The 15,857-nt window shown below is 39.8% G+C and overlaps 1 protein-coding gene across 7 annotated transcripts in view; it reads left to right on the forward strand.

Annotated features, from left to right (window-relative positions):
• Positions 1-15,339, forward strand: part of rapgef1b (Rap guanine nucleotide exchange factor (GEF) 1b) — a 40,705-nt gene extending 25,366 nt beyond the window's left edge. Inside the window, exons 7-26 of one of the 7 annotated variants that reach the window (XM_053478773.1) lie at positions 288-329; positions 765-885; positions 1,384-1,570; positions 1,666-2,070; positions 2,319-2,503; positions 2,956-3,114; positions 5,742-5,837; positions 5,935-6,044; positions 7,345-7,444; positions 7,741-7,816; positions 8,997-9,081; positions 9,217-9,309; positions 9,405-9,590; positions 9,800-9,884; positions 10,011-10,105; positions 11,101-11,179; positions 11,301-11,402; positions 11,651-11,748; positions 13,291-13,419; positions 13,972-15,339. In XM_053478773.1, coding sequence (XP_053334748.1) covers positions 288-329; positions 765-885; positions 1,384-1,570; positions 1,666-2,070; positions 2,319-2,503; positions 2,956-3,114; positions 5,742-5,837; positions 5,935-6,044; positions 7,345-7,444; positions 7,741-7,816; positions 8,997-9,081; positions 9,217-9,309; positions 9,405-9,590; positions 9,800-9,884; positions 10,011-10,105; positions 11,101-11,179; positions 11,301-11,402; positions 11,651-11,748; positions 13,291-13,419; positions 13,972-14,122 — 2,584 coding nt within the window. In that variant the 3' untranslated portion in view covers positions 14,123-15,339. The remainder of the gene's footprint in view (positions 1-287; positions 330-764; positions 886-1,383; positions 1,571-1,665; positions 2,071-2,318; positions 2,504-2,955; positions 3,115-5,741; positions 5,838-5,934; positions 6,045-7,344; positions 7,445-7,740; positions 7,817-8,996; positions 9,082-9,216; positions 9,310-9,404; positions 9,591-9,799; positions 9,885-10,010; positions 10,106-11,100; positions 11,180-11,300; positions 11,403-11,650; positions 11,749-13,290; positions 13,420-13,971) is intronic. The other 6 variants (XM_053478776.1, XM_053478775.1, XM_053478779.1 and 3 more) reach the window with 6 other exon arrangements.
• Positions 15,340-15,857: the final 518 nt, after the last annotated feature.

Genomic DNA, 15,857 nt, shown 5'->3' on the forward strand with positions numbered 1-15,857 from the left:
CACATCAGAAAAAGGAACATCTTTTTGTGTAGTGTAACTCTGTGCTTTGTGTGTGTGTCTTTATCTCACTGTGTATGCGATAGTTTGTACTGTACATGTCATTTCCCTCTTTCTCACTGTCTTCCCTAATCCGCCTGTCCTATTTCTTGTCATCATGTATTATCTTAATTGTCTTTTTGTCCTCTGCCTACAACCCTTTTTCTTTCTCTATGTGCTCTGGACGCCTTTTCATCATTGCGCTCATCTCTCTCCGTCTCTCCGTCATCGTTTGGTCATCCCTGTACCAGGAGCAGGATGCAGTCATGCTTCAGTCCTGTGGTGACGGAAATGTATGTCAGTCAGTTGTGCGCTCAGGGTGCATTATGAGATCACACGGCTTTGGCCTCCCAATTGGATGGAAGCCATAATGTGCATGTGATTATATGGCAGTGTGAGAGATTGTACATCGTAGAGTGTCAGCCAACCTAGAAAAGGCTTGTTTGTAATGAATTTGCATGATCAACCATTGTCTAACCCTCTTGTGCCTTCCTAATGGTCTGTGTTTACCACCCTTTGCTTCCCTAGTTATCTGGCTGAGAGAGTAAGGCATGTTGGATTGTCAGAAGTATCTGGAAAAGCACTATTGTGTGTGTGTGTGAGAGAGAATGGGATTGATTTTCAGTCCTCAGCCCTTGCTTACTTTCCTTTGCGTAAGTGATGATCTAGTCACTTGACCTCACTACTTAATAGAATTGCTAACACACTGATAAATATTTGCTCCTCAGCCCCCCTGCTCTGCCTCCAAAGAAGCGCCAGTCTGCCTCCTCGCCCACTCGCATAGCCGTGGTAGCACCCATGAGTAGAACGAACTGTGGCCTCAACCTGCAGCATGGAGCTCTCAAACAGGTATAAACTAAAACTGACTTTATAACACTTTAACTTTAAACCCTTTACTAGTTGCCTTGTGGAGTGACCATTTACAATTCTCCTTAACTGAGTCAGACCCTAATCATTTATAGGGTTTGTGCCATACAGTTGTCTTTAATTAAAAGTTTTTGTGTTTGTTTGTTTTTTTAAAGAAGAGGAATTGTAGTTGGCTCTACTTCCCATAATATAAACAAATTATCATTTGTTATAATAACTTTTCTTCATTCCAGACTCTCAATTTGTAATTTATCAGTCTACTACTTGGTATTCTTAGAGAAGTACATACCAGATCATGACCTTTGTCTTTCAAAATAACATGATTTCTTAATCTTGACTGATCTCTTGATGTCCTGGCCTTGATTTCTTGTGTATTCAGATCAATAAACTCATTCCGGTCCTGTGGGCTAGAACTCTGTTTGCCCCTCGGTTTAAACAGTGTGTTATTGTTGTTGTTGCTTGTAATTTTTATGATAACAGCAGCAGGAGTATGAGGTTGAGCTACTACAGAGGCGTTTCTCCGGCGGCAGCCAATCATACGGCGGGGATTCACCTCGCCTCTCGCCCTGCAGCATTATGGGAAAACTGAGCAAATCAGACGAGCAGCTTTCCTCACTGGAGAGGGACAGCGGCCAATGCTCACGCAACACTAGCTGTGAGACGCTCGGTATGCATGCACACACACTCACAAGTTGTTGGCCCTAGTGTTTAGAAAAAAAAATCTAAATGCTCTCTCTCCCCATAATGCATGTCTCTGTTTAGATAACACAGACGGATACGACCCTGACTATGACTTCCTTCATCAAGACCTCTCAGTGTCCGAGCCTTTGCCATTTCCCACGGTTCACAGCAGCTGCCTGAGTCCTCTCCCAGAATCCCTCAGTGAGACCCCCGTGACGTCTCCTGGCCCAGCACAACCCCGTTTCAGTGCCCCTGTAGCCCCACTCAGCGCTGCGGGAACTTCCAACGGAGAACAGCCCCCTGCACTTCCACAGAAAAAGAGGCGATCTGTTCCCATCCTGTCATCCTGCCAGCTCTACGAATTCCGTCCCTCTGACGAGGACACGCCCACTTCACTGGTCACGCCCACTTTGACCAATGGAACTGAACAGCACTCGTCCCCGAGCGACAGCCCTCCACCTCTGCCAGAGAAGAAAAGCAGAACGAGTAAGCGTTGGTGCATTCTACTGTGTGTGTGTGTGTGTGAGTGTGTGAGTGTGTGTGTGTGTGTGTTTAGAGGTAAGAAGTAATAACCCTACTGCACATGTGGGTTGTAAAGCTTTATCTGGTTCTGTTTTGTAACGTGTCCAAGTGAAGTTGGAGTATTATTGTTTAGTCCTGTTTGTACATATTACTGTATCTGATGTGTGTGTGTGTGTGTGTGTGTGTGTGTGTGTGTGTGTGTGCGTGTGTAGTCCTCCAGTACATGCAGTTTGTGGAGGATTACTCAGAACCACAGCCATCCGTCTTCTATCAGACGCCTCAGAGCGAGAGAATCTACGAGCAGCGCAGGAACAAACGATTCCAAGAAGTTTATGGGTCCAACGAGGGCTACGAGACTCCGCCCCCTCCGGCCCTGCCACCCAAACAGCGACAGCTGGTATGCATATACACAATCTCACACGTGAACTCAGACATAAGAGTAAGGAGTCCAAGCACGGAATCATCAAAGGTGCTGATAGTGATGTACAGTAAGCACCATGTTATACATAGACAAGGACATCATTTCACCTGACTCCCCTCACTGATACACATTACGTTCAAGCTGTAGTTGGTTCACACCTGCTCAAAAGTCAGAGGTCAGGATGCTGTATGAACAAATAAACCAGATGGCTAACTCATGGCCAGTTAATAAATGCCACTGCTTAGTACCCTGGTCATTTCAATCACTTATTTACTCTGGGTTCTTCCTTACTGCTTTCCACACCTTTCTCTGTTCTTTCGTTCCATTTATATCTGTACTTCTAGTCAGTTCTCTTTTCTTAGTGATAATAGCTTTTACTCTATCTTTTCTTCTCTTCTTCTCGTCCATCTGTTTTTCTTTTCATCTAGGCATCTCACACTTCCTCTCCCTCCTCCTCTTCTTCCTCCTCTCTTTCACTCCTCCCTCCCTCCACTGGCGTTCCGGAGGAGGCGGAGTCTGCTATCGGCCTCAGCCTGTCTGTGTCTAACTCCTTCCTTAGTGGCCACGCCTCTTTAACCACACCAACGGTGAGTGACGATCACGCCAGGATCATTTGCACTACACAACATCAGAAGTAATTAAGAGGTTTTCTACAGCATACAAGGTTATTAGGTCTTGTTGAACTCTGGATGTCTGCATAAGTTTCTTTTTGCTTATGAAACTTGTATCTTTAGTCACTTCCCACTTCACTGGTTCCCTTGTTCCTTTCAAAAAGTCTCAGTTCTGCAAAGGAATTCTATTTATTTCTGAATGTATATATAGTTTTAAATGCATGTGTAATTTTCATACCACAAAACATTGAATTTTCAAATATAACCCTTCAGAAGGCATGTTTTTTTTTGTGTGTGTAACTACATAGTTCAGCTATTTGGTTTATGGTTTAGTGTCATCATCCTGGTGCATTATGGATTATATAGTAACACATAATTCAAGGGTACTTCCCAACTTCAGGATAGAGATTATTCTCTCATTTGTCAGGTAAAGGACATGCTGTGGGTTTTTTTTTTTGTTGTTTAAGGGCGTTTTTGCATTAGAAACTATTGATTTATACCATGTTCAGGTTTGGTTATATTAAAACTCAATGCAACTGTTGGCTGCATTGACTTATCAGTGGTTTCCGTTCAAGACTACTGTCTCCCCAGTCACTGCTCTGCTGGTGTAAATGTGTTACCTCAGTTTATTTGTAACTGCAGTGTGGGCCAAAATAAATGCCCCGCTTGTGATTTGCACAAAAGAAAAGCAGCGAGCAGTGATTAGTTGTTCATGGTCTGAGGGTGTACCTGATGCTGAAAAAACTCACAGAAGAGCATAAACACAAACATTGGATATCCACAAGCAAAATTTTGACCCACACTTTAAGGACAATGTTCTATCCAAGGGTGGGTGTTAAAGCATTCTCCCTATAGTCCTTATCTCGCTCCATCAGACTTGTACCTGTTTGGTCCCCTGAAAGCAGCCCTACGAGGCCGAAGATTGAGTTCTGATGAAAACAGCAGTGCATTCTCGGCTCGCAGCTCAGAAAAAAACATTTTTAAATGAGGGAATGCGAAAGCTTGTTGAGCTTGTTTTTTATTTTTTTATTTTTAAATTCTACAGCCAGAGTGCGGAAAATACTTGAGTCGCACATATATGGTATGGAGGTCAAATTTGTTTAGCCAGATTTAGGTTATGTTCAGATTATTAGTTCAGTCTTAGAGTACACATGAAGGGTATTACTGGAATGGGGGGTAGTTTGGAAGAGTCAGTTTTCAAATCAGAAATGTCGGAAACAGCTGCACCCTGTCAGTGAATTTGGCCAGAACCATCACAGTAGGTAATTGAGCTATATTTAATATTGCAATGTGGAAGCAGTTTGCTTTTTAAATTGGGTAGTCTGCAATGAGTTTCATCAAGCTGTGTTTCATTGTTTTACTGTAATGTGCTGTGTTTTTTAACTAATCATTTATAAAAATGTAGCCATTAACAACTAGCCGCAGACTGCCTTTGGTTAATGGGTTCGATTTTGCAATTTTTTTTATACAAATTTTTTTTAATGACATTTCCAGTTAGATTTTCCTTTTGGAATAGACATACAGTGGGTGAAACCCCTCTTCCATTAGTGCGGGCTCAGATACTGGAGCTTGTGTGGTACAGGGGCTCAGATATGCAGCATGCACTATTGGAACAAAGAGAGATCCTGCTGAAATTACACACCTCCAGCATGCTTTTAGTGAACCTTAAATTTTTTTTTTTTCCCTGTTAGACGATGTGAGATGTGACACTGTGTAACGTGACATTATTGAAAGAGAAAAGTGAATGGGATGATGTAGTGTGTTGATCTACTGTAGGTAAAGAAAGACCAGAAAAATAGGGTGTATGTGTGCGTGTTTATTGGAGGGGAAGACAGAATAGGCAGTGGGAAGTTGCGTGCTTAAGCATTAGACCATATGTTGTGTGCTTGTGAAGATGTGAAGAAGGATCACAGTTCAGGTCAGAGATTGACCTGTGTGTGCGTGCGTGGGGAAACATAACCCTGCGTCCTCACTCTCTCCTCCTATTTAATCCCCGTGTGTGTGTGTGTGTGTGTGTGTGTGTGGAATGTTCCGAAATTCCTCTGACCGAATAAAACAGGGGGATGCTTTAGTTCCTGCTCTCCCAGGGAAACATGTTGAGCCGTGCATGCGCGCGTGTGTGTGTGAAAGCAGGCACAGTAGGAATGTTCATGCTGGTGTTTTTCGACGAGTTACTGCAGGTCGTTCCTGTCGCTATCCCCTGACTGTAATCTCTATAATCCAACACACACAAACATACAAAGGAGCTGATTTGTCCTTTGGCTCAGTTTCAAATTCCCCTTCTCTTCAGTGCGACCTGTGGCAGAGGGCCCCCAAGATGCACTGTTTTCTAATACTCCCGCTGCGTAGTGTTTTTTTTTTTTCTTTGTGCAAGTTAAAGGATAAATCCAGTTGGTTTGCACATGTGTAAAGTAAAAATTACTATTAAATTTGTTTAATAGTAACGCACATTATACTGTCCTGTTTGCTCCATCTGCTGGTCAGTTGAGGTATTGATCATCCAATTTTATACCACAGGTGCATTGTGGGTTTATTGTGCATGTCCATGTTTCGGTTTGTCTAATATTTTTATTCATATACATCTTTTTTGTTCCCCTAAACAGAGTGAGAGTGCAAACGATGAAGGTGTAGAAGGAGAAGGAGAGTATGTGAACCTGTACTCTACCTCGCAAGCTAATGGAGAAGGCACACACCACACAGTGAGTCATTTTGTGTGAAAGTGAGCAAAATAAGCCTGGGTGGTATGCAAGTAGATTTATGTATAAAAAAAAAAAAAGCAGACAGTGTTTTCCTCAGTGTTTGTCTCATCTACAGGACCCGCTCACACCCTGTGATGTAATTCATGACTCTACTGTTCACATACCCCCACCCAAGGAAGGATGCAAGGAAGCTTTTGCCAAGGAGAGGTACGAGCCTTCACTGTCATCACTGTTTAGAAGTTTTTCTACCATATTTGTGTGGAAACCCATTGTATAAGAAATAAATACAGTTGACTTTATGCATGTTAATCTGTTTAATAGGAATGTTCAGTTTACTGTCCATCTGCTGGTCAGTTTAGGTATTGATCCTCAAATTTTCATCATTGTATAAGAAATAGTTTTTCAATGATACTTTTATGAAAAAGAAATAATTTATTGCATCCCGCTACATCTGGCATAACACTAACATAAAAGGAACATCATACCAGTCATAACAGTCTAAATTGGTAGTGGTAGTGTGATGGTCTGGGGCGGCTTTACAGCTTCAGGCAACGACTTGCCATAATTGATGGAATCACCAATTCTACGCTCCACCAGAAACTCCTGAAGGAGAATGCCTGGCCATCATTTTGTGACCTCAAGGTCAAGCGCACTTGGGTTATGCAGCAGGAAAATGATCTGAAACACACCAGCAAGTCGACCTCTGAAGGCTGAAAACTCCAAATTATAATTTTGCAGTGGCCTAGTCAAAGTCTGGACTTAAATCTGAATGAGATGCTGTGGCATGTCCTTAAATAGGCTGTTCATACTCAGAGACTCTCAAATGTGGCTGAATTAAGACAATTGTGCAAAGAAGAGAGGACCAAAATTCCTCCACAGTGATGTTACTAGTTATCACAAATTCATTCTTGATAGCAGTTGCTATTAGATTTAGGGGGCAATTACTTTTTCACAGTGCCAGGTAGGTTAGGACAGCTTTTTTCCCCTTATTAAATGAAATGACTGCATTTTGTATTTACTTGGGTTATCTTTTGTTTAATATTAAATTTAGTTTGATGATCTAAATCATAGAAGTGTGACCAATATGCAAAACATAATAATAAAAAATAAGGAAGTTGTAAATTCTTTTTTACAGCACTGTGATTACATTTTACTATAATAATTTTTCATTCACGATCCAGGCTGTAAAATCTATGAAAAAACAAGTGGGAGAAAGTTTTTTTTTTTTTTTTTTTTTTTACCAATGCAGCTTCCACAGGACTTTTTTTTCAGGATATAATTGCACAATAGTGAAAAGGAATTTAAGGCTACAAGCTTTAACAACAAAACTTCTTTTAGTTCATGAATCTTTTTGTGATTTCTATTTCTTAACAGTTTCTTAGTCTGGACTTCTCCATTCTAAAACCACTATCATTAATTTGGTTGTACATATTTTTTGGGGGGTGAGGACAGGAAATTAATGGCTGTTTTTTTAACATAAAACATTAAATTTTTTTCTATGTTTCAGGTTGAAAACAGCAGACTCGAGTCATGTCAAAGAGGAGGTTGATGAGCTTTCTCTGGTTGATCACAAAGAGATCATGAGTCGCATCACTCTTAAAGCTGAGGTATTCTACATAAATTTATCCACTGAGTGTTTTTTTTTTTTTCTTGTATGATTTGCTGTTCTTAGTTTATCAGTGCAGTATGTGCTGCCCTCTAGTGGTCACTTCACTTCACTAGCAAGTCATCAGTGTAAACATTAATTGAACTAATTTGGGAATAAAATATGCATTAAATAATTATGTGCCATATTTTATTTAATATAGCAAAGCTGTAGTGCATGAGGTGAATGCTAAAAACACACATACACCAACACATACTGGTGTGCAGTAATCTCTCTGTCTCTCATTCTCGCTACAAGGGGGACGATGGCCCTGACGTCAGAGCCGGCTCGAGCGATATTCTTTTAGTTCATGCTACAGAGACAGATCGCAAAGGTAAGCACACACACACACACACACACACACACACCAGTTTAGTATTTTCTTCATTGTGTTTTATTATTAGAGCTGTTTGAGGGTACTGTTTACAGAAATAATATGCTTAATGCTAAATTTAAATAAAAGATGAATGTTTAGGAAAACAGTTTAAGGTAAAATACAAAGCATTTAAACCTCTTTCGCTTTGTATTCTTAAATGTGCACTAACATCAATGGCAGCTGTTCAAAGACCTCAGACTGTAAAAAATTTACTTTGTGTCCGTGAGGAGACCATGACACTTCAATTAGCCTTCTCCAGATGTTTTATTACAGCTTTGCACACGTGTGTTTTTCTTCTTGCTATTATCAACCCAGGTCCAGTCAACTCTAGCGCAGTTTGATTTCAGTAAGAAAGCGATTCGATTCTATGTGAAATATTCTAAACTAGTTGTATGTGATCATTTATTTAGTAGAGATGGGGTAAAAATTTATTCAGTCATGATTTGCAATTCTTTTGTGTGCCGATTTATGTATCGACAGAATCGTTTTTCAAATGCACAAGCTTTTGAGTGGTACAACAGAAACACATTTTATGGTGTTAAATTCTCAAAAGTTTTCTTCAAAATTCTGTGAATTGTCTTAAAACCCACGTATTACACACTCTTACAGCAGTCTTAAAACACCATTTGCGCTAATTATTCTCGATTGTGTCTGCGTTAGAAGCTGCGCTCAGTTGTATGCTCAACAAAACTTTGGATGCACTCTAAACTATTCTCACACTGGCACCCCGTGTGGTAGGAGTGAATTATTTAACTTAAAAATTTTTTAGGCTTGTTTAACAAAAAACAATTACGGTGGATGGTCTTTGGTTTTAAAGTGAGCAAACCAATATAAGGAATAGGCTACATTTAAATACTCATATTCAATTCAGCTTTGAAGCTGGTGAATAAAGCTCCGGTACTAAACCTTCTTAAAATAAAAAAATAATAATAATAATATTGAATCGGATATTTATAAAATCACGATACTTACAGAATCACAATATTAATCTAACTGGCACCTGGGTCTTGTGGAATTGACTCGGTATTCCCTGATATTTAGCACCATCAAAGATTGACAAAAAATTGATTAGACACACCTACTGTGTATTATGTTTTTGATAAGAATATTTTGCAAGATGTTTGTGTTCATTTTTCAGATCTGGTGTTATACTGTGAAGCTTTTCTAACTACATATAGAACCTTCATTACTCCTGAAGACCTCATTAAAAAACTACATTATAGATATCCTTTACTCTGTGCTTGTGTATGCATGTGTAAGAATTTGCCAATGTAAGTTGTTTTTCTATGTTGTACACAAACATGTCTGTGTGTGTGTAAGAAAGTATTCAGTGTTCTTACTCTTTAACTCCACTGCACATACACTCATTTCTGCCATAGTCCGGACACATTTAAGAAGCGCGTCAGTAAGAACACATTCTTCGTGCTGGTGCGGGTGGTGGACGAGCTCTGGTGAGATTTCAACAGCAATATATAAGACGTGGTCTGTCGCAGGTTGAACAGCCGTGGTCTAAGCCGATATGTGTGTGTGTGCGTGCGTGTTTTAGTGTGGTGGAGTTGACAGAGGACATCCTCAGGCAGCTGATGGATCTTGTGTTCCGGCTGGTGTGTAACGGCGAACTGAGTCTAGCTCGAGTCCTTCGCAAAAACATTCTGGATAAAGTGGAACAAAAGAGGATGCTGCAGCACACACACATCCTCCAACCGCTAGCAGCACGAGGGGTGTCTGCCAGGTGTGTGTTCTTAGTGACCCAAGCTAATGCTTGTTATGGCCTCAGTATGAATAACTAAAGGCTTGTAAATTCAGGTCTTACTGTCTAATTTGAATTTGAATTTTTCTCATTCTTATCTAAATCAATAGCATAGTGCTCACTAAATGTCCTTGTCGTCACAGACGTATATATATATATTTTTTTTTTTTTGTGTAAAAAACACTCTCCAGGCCAGGCACACTGCATGACTTTCGCAGCCATGAGATCGCTGATCAGCTCACCCTTCTGGATGCGGAGCTCTTCTACAAGATCGAGGTACCTGACCTGATGAAACAGCATGTGTTTTGTTACAGAGAGCCGTATAAAGCTGACACAATTGTTTCTTGGGAATTTGTTGCTCACTTTCACTCTCTCTCTCCCCCTCTCTTTTTTTTCCTCTAGATTCCAGAGGTTCTTTTGTGGGCGAAGGAGCAGAATGAGGAAAAGAGTCCCAATCTGACTCAGTTTACAGAGCACTTTAACAACATGAGCTACTGGTACACTACCCCTGCGCACTACACACTAGCATTACTAATCAACCTTTACCACCACCAACGTGTCGGTGCTGGTCCAGATCTAGTGTCAAAATTGGTAGGTCCCCCCTTTTGCCACCAAGCCAGCGAAGGGCTGTGTATTCCGACACCTTTCTATAAGAACCAGCATTAACATTTTCAGCAATTCTGAACTACAGTATATCTTTTTTTTTTTTTTTTTTTTTTGGACTACACGGGCCAGCCTTCACTTCCCATGTACATCAGTGAGCCATGGCTGCCCATGAAACTGTAACAATTCGCTTTTTTTCTGTCTTTGGACAATTTTTGGTGTTGGTCCTGACCTCTGCAGACCAGGAACATCCCATAAGAGCTGAACTATTGAAGTTTCTCTGACCCATCACAACCTTTGTCACAATAGTCACGTTTACAATACAGTATCTCGTTACAGTGGCACCTGAAAGTGGGTGGGATATACTGTGTTAGGCAGAAAGCAAACATTGTGTCTCTGGAGTTGATGTGTTGGAAGCAGAAAAAATGGGCAAGTGTAAGGATTTGAGTGACTTTGACAAGGGACAAATTGTAATGGCTAGAGGACTGGATCAGAACAAGTACAAATCATGCAGCTGTTGTGGGATGCTCCCAGTCTGCAGGGGTCAGGACCAGAATGGTCAGCTGGTTCCTATAGAAAGGTATCCGAACACACAGCGAATCACTGGTTTAATAACGAAAGGGGGGACCTACTCAATATTAGGCAGGTGGTCATAATGTTATGGCTGATTGGTGTATATAGTTGATCTCTCACCAGCCTCATTTTTATAAACAGCAGTACGGTTTAAACAATAGGATTATATTACAAGTCCTACAATTCTAATGCTCCACGTTTATTTAGATCATGCTTTACCAACCACGAGTCCTTTAATACTACCTTCCATTTAGTTCAGTAGTGGTTTTCTTGTATCTCGTGTTAAGACGTGTTGTGTCCCCACTTGTTGCGACAGGGTGCGCTCCATAATCATCCAGCAGGAGAAAGCTCAGGACAGAGAGAAACTTCTGCTCAAATTCATCAAGATCATGAAGGTAACAAAAGAAATGGGACTTTTTAGCAAAAAGACAATTTGACATTTTGTACGATTCTAAAGATGGAGACACGTTTTCTACTGTGTAGCTTTTAAAATGTATATTTGCAACTTGTTTTCAGCACTTGAGGAAGCTGAACAACTTTAATTCGTACTTGGCCATCCTGTCAGCGTTGGACTCCGCTCCAATCAGGAGGCTCGAGTGGCAGAAACAGACGTCTGAGGTCAGTTATCGTTTCTATAACAACAACAACAATAATAATAATAATAATAATAATAATAATAAATTGATTTTATTTGAAATACATGTAGTGTCATGAAGTTATTAGCAGTAAGAAGGTTGTTTGTGGGCTAATGACAGAGACGACAGTCAATTTGTTAATGCATTGTTTTGTAGCCGGATAATCAGGTCTGACTTTAAATCACATGATAAGAATTACTAAATATAAATCTCTTTTTCTTTTCCTCTCAGGGATTGGAGGAATACTGCACCTTAATCGATAGTTCATCCTCTTTCCGAGCTTACAGAGCAGCACTGGCTGATGTGGAGCCTCCCTGCATTCCTTACCTGTGAGTGTGTGTGTGTGTGTGTGTGTGTGTGTGTGTTACAACCGCAGTGGAAGTCACAGCGGTGTGATTGCTAACCAGATGTGTGTATTCTTACTAGAGATATGGGAATTACCGCAGATCTTTCGATATGATATTGTCATGATACCTGTGGCATTGTGCGTATTCTATTATTTTATCCTTTTATTAGAATTCTAAATGAAATAAGCTAATTAATTTGTTTATGCCACACAGGATGCTGTGTTGCATATCATTGTGTGAAAAGGAACTGCAATATTTTACCACCTCAAATGCAAACATACAAAGTGTCAGCCAAAAATATGTATACACACTTCACAAAAAGAAAAATAGTATGATGTATATTATGTTAATGATATTAATATCATCATATTATTATCATATTATTATGTAAATTAATATATAACATATAGCAATACATTTAGTATTAAAATATTAATTAAAAGAAATCTTTTCCTGAAGTGTGTGTACATTTTTATGGCTGACTGTGTGTGTGTGTGTGTGTGTGTGTGTGTGTGTGTAAATGAAATTAACAAATAGATTTTGAAATCATTGTGGTGATACATAAATTGTAGGGTTGGAAATCACCATGTGCCCGTCTGATATAAAATTATCATGAGACCTAGGTGCTGGTTCGATTTGCATTGCGATTTTATAAGTATCACAGTGTTATACGTTTTTTTTTAGATTTTGTTACAATTTAGGCGGCACGGTGGTGTGTTGGTTAGCACCTTGCACTTCCATGGGTTAAATTTCCGGCTAGGCTCGATTCCCGTTTGCATGTTTTCCCCGTGCTTGGTGGATTTTCTCCGGGTACTCCAGTTTAGCAGGTTAGGGTAATTGCCGTTCCCAAATTGCCCGTAGTGTGTGAATGAGTGTGTGTGTGTGTGTGTGTACCCTGCGATGGATTTGCGTCCCACCTCATGCCCTAAATCTCCTGGGATAGGCTCCAGGCCCCCCGCGACCCTGAACTCAGGATAAAGCGGTATAGACAATGAGTGAGTGACTGTTAAAATTTTAAACCAGCTTGTCAAATTATTTGCTCCTAACACACCTATTGCTGTGCTGTCTGTCAGTGTGTAAATAGTTTTAGATACACCCTCTGTAAGATTATAGAGATATTGCAACATTTTACTATCCCAAATGCAAGTGTAGAAATAAAAAAATAATAATAAATACATAAATTCCCCCCCAACATAATCACAATACATAATTGAATACATTTTTCCCATCTCTAATGAATTGCCACAAAAAACGAATTGTGAGACATAATTGAATCATTCGCCCCCCTCCCCCCCGATTGGAAAATTAATGATTAAAAAAAACAACAACAAAGGATTTGAAAGTGTGTGTACCCGTTTGCCCATGACTGCATTTCACAGAAGCTCTTTTTTAATATTCACCATACCAGCAGTTCATACAAATGAACATTACCTTTACATTTATAATATTCCTTCTGGTTTGTCTGTACAGTGAAATAAACAAAGTGGTCTCTGTCCATCTCTCCATTTTGTCTTTCTGCCTCAGCGGGTTGATTCTGCAGGACCTGACCTTCGTGCATTTAGGAAATCCAGACCTGATAGAAGGGAAAGTGAACTTCTCCAAGCGCTGGCAGCAGTTCAACATCCTGGACAGTATGAGGCGCTTTCAACAAGTGTGAGTGGCTTTCTCTCATCCCCTTTCCTTTAGAGTGAGTTGCTCACTAAATGTACATAGCTTGTTCACTCCTCTCTGGCACTAAGGAAAGGAAATGTTAAGTTACAAGCTGCGTGGAATAAGTTTGGGCATAAGAAGCTTTGGGATCTTAAATATTCAATTTGATTTTATTTCAGGGTTCTAAGATATGAGTATAAAACAATTCTCGACACATTTTAATCAGTCTATTTTATACAATATATTTTTTAATTACTTTTTAAACGTTTAAAAGTGCAACAAATTTAAACGTGTAATTGGTAAATTTTATTTAATTGATGTAACCAAGCTTCTACACAGCACACCTTTTACAGGCTGTACCGTAAGTAATGCAAAAGTGGACATAACTTTTTTTCGTGGTATAGGTCATTCAAATTGCCGGGTCTCCATCACAAGTCATGCATTTGCGCCAGGGTTGAACCCACCCTCAAATCCTCCTAGAAAATCCCCTTTATCGCAGTCAATGGTCTCCCTTTATTAAAGTCAATAATAAATCATTAATTTTCCTTTTGACAGACACTACGAGCTGAGGAGGAACGACGACATCGTGGCGTTCTTCAACGACTTCAGCGACCACCTGGCTGAGGAGGCATTGTGGGAGCTTTCACTGAAGATCAAACCACGCAACATCACACGCCGCCGGACTGAGCGTGATGAGAAAACCTAGAGGGACGTTTCAAAAGCGAGACAAGGCGCTTCTATAAACTTTTCCAGAGAATGATGGGAAACCTGGAGTGATGGAAAAAAAAACATGTGCAAGACTTTAGTGGAGCAAAGGCAACACTTCCCAAGAGATAAGTAATATACTAATATATGCATACATAAACACTTACACACACTGGAAGACTTGTATATTTTAATGTGTGTGTCTGTGTGTGTGTGTGTGTGTGTGTGTGTGAGAGAGAGAGAGAGAGAGAGAGAGAAATACGGAGCTCTGGGAGCGCTCTGAATCACTGTGTCTCCATCAGTGATGAACACTAGTAGTTCACACCACAGGGTTGGGGTTACCCATAATGCCCCACTGCTGGGACTCCTCTTCTGTACAAAGCAGGGTGGAAGGAAAAAGGGAAAAATAAAATCTTGTAAAGTCTGTGTGCACGCACGCGTGTGTGTATGTGTCTGTCTCTTATTGCCATGTTTTTGGAGTTGTTAGTCCAGCTCCATTACAAACACACTCATGACTCATGTTGCCAGCAAAACGACTTACAGTGACATTTTAAGTGTTTTTTTTTTGTTTGTTTGTTTTTGTTAACTCATCTTCCATCCCCCATCATCTGTGTGTGATATATTGTATATGATAATAAGCGTATGGTAATGTACAGATGCGTATTCTCATAAATAAAGAAGATATCTGTTTCTTTTTATTTCAAAGTAAATTTATGCACTAAAAAAAACACACAAGGACTGAACATGCTGTGATCTCTGTACGTGTTTGTATATGAGTGTGTACTTGCAAGAAGGTTTGCAAGCGACTTTGTTAGGAGAAAAGATGCGTGCGTGCGTGCACGGGCAGGCATGTGTGATCGTCTCACTTCTGTTTACCGACTCCTGGAAATTACTTTTATTATGCTCACCACATATTGTGCTTTTCTCCCCGAATAAAACTACTCTTTCTATGTGTGTTTGTGCGTGTGTATGTATGAATGTGTGTACACTAAATCACAGCAGATTTAAAGAGCGGACACCAAGACAATGATTTTTGTTTAGTTTTTTTGTTTGAGACAGAACATAAAGTGTATATTACAGTATCTAAATTGTTTATTTTAAAATTAACTTAATGTTAAAAAGTCAAATTGCCTTAAAATGTTTCAAGTAATAAGAACATGAAATAAAACATGACTGCACATGCTGTAGAAAAATTAAAAACTGAGTGGTGCAGCCCAAGATGTTGTTTCTGTAACAGCATAAGCATGTTATTCCTCTTATACCACTGCAGTCTGCACTGCAACTACCACAAGTTTTAAATTATTTGTACGTTATATACTTGATCATATCTTAACAGACACATTCTGGGAAGTCTTGAAGGAAAAAAGAATTAAACATTTTTTAAAGCTTCGAAATGTTAGTGCTTGACCTCCGATTTACAAAGTATGACACTGGAGACTTTGGGTTCATTCCAAAAATGAATCCAAAACAGGAAATTTCACCCTATCAATAACTACATGTTCATTTCTAAGTCGTGGATTCCATAGATCTCCTTGTGTAAGTGGTTGATTTAGAAATAATGACAGAATAAGTGTTAATATGAGCCTGGGATTTGGCTTAACCTTTTAGCAGAGCTGCAGTTTTAGACAATTAATGTCTATAAATATGCGCAAATTGGAACGTAACCAAGTTTAGGAAATATTAAATACTAGATGTGCCTGTGACTTTGGTTGCATGGACACTCATAAGCGCATTTA

Source organism: Clarias gariepinus, chromosome 19 (genome assembly GCF_024256425.1).
Source record: "Clarias gariepinus isolate MV-2021 ecotype Netherlands chromosome 19, CGAR_prim_01v2, whole genome shotgun sequence".
NCBI lineage: Eukaryota > Metazoa > Chordata > Actinopteri > Siluriformes > Clariidae > Clarias > Clarias gariepinus.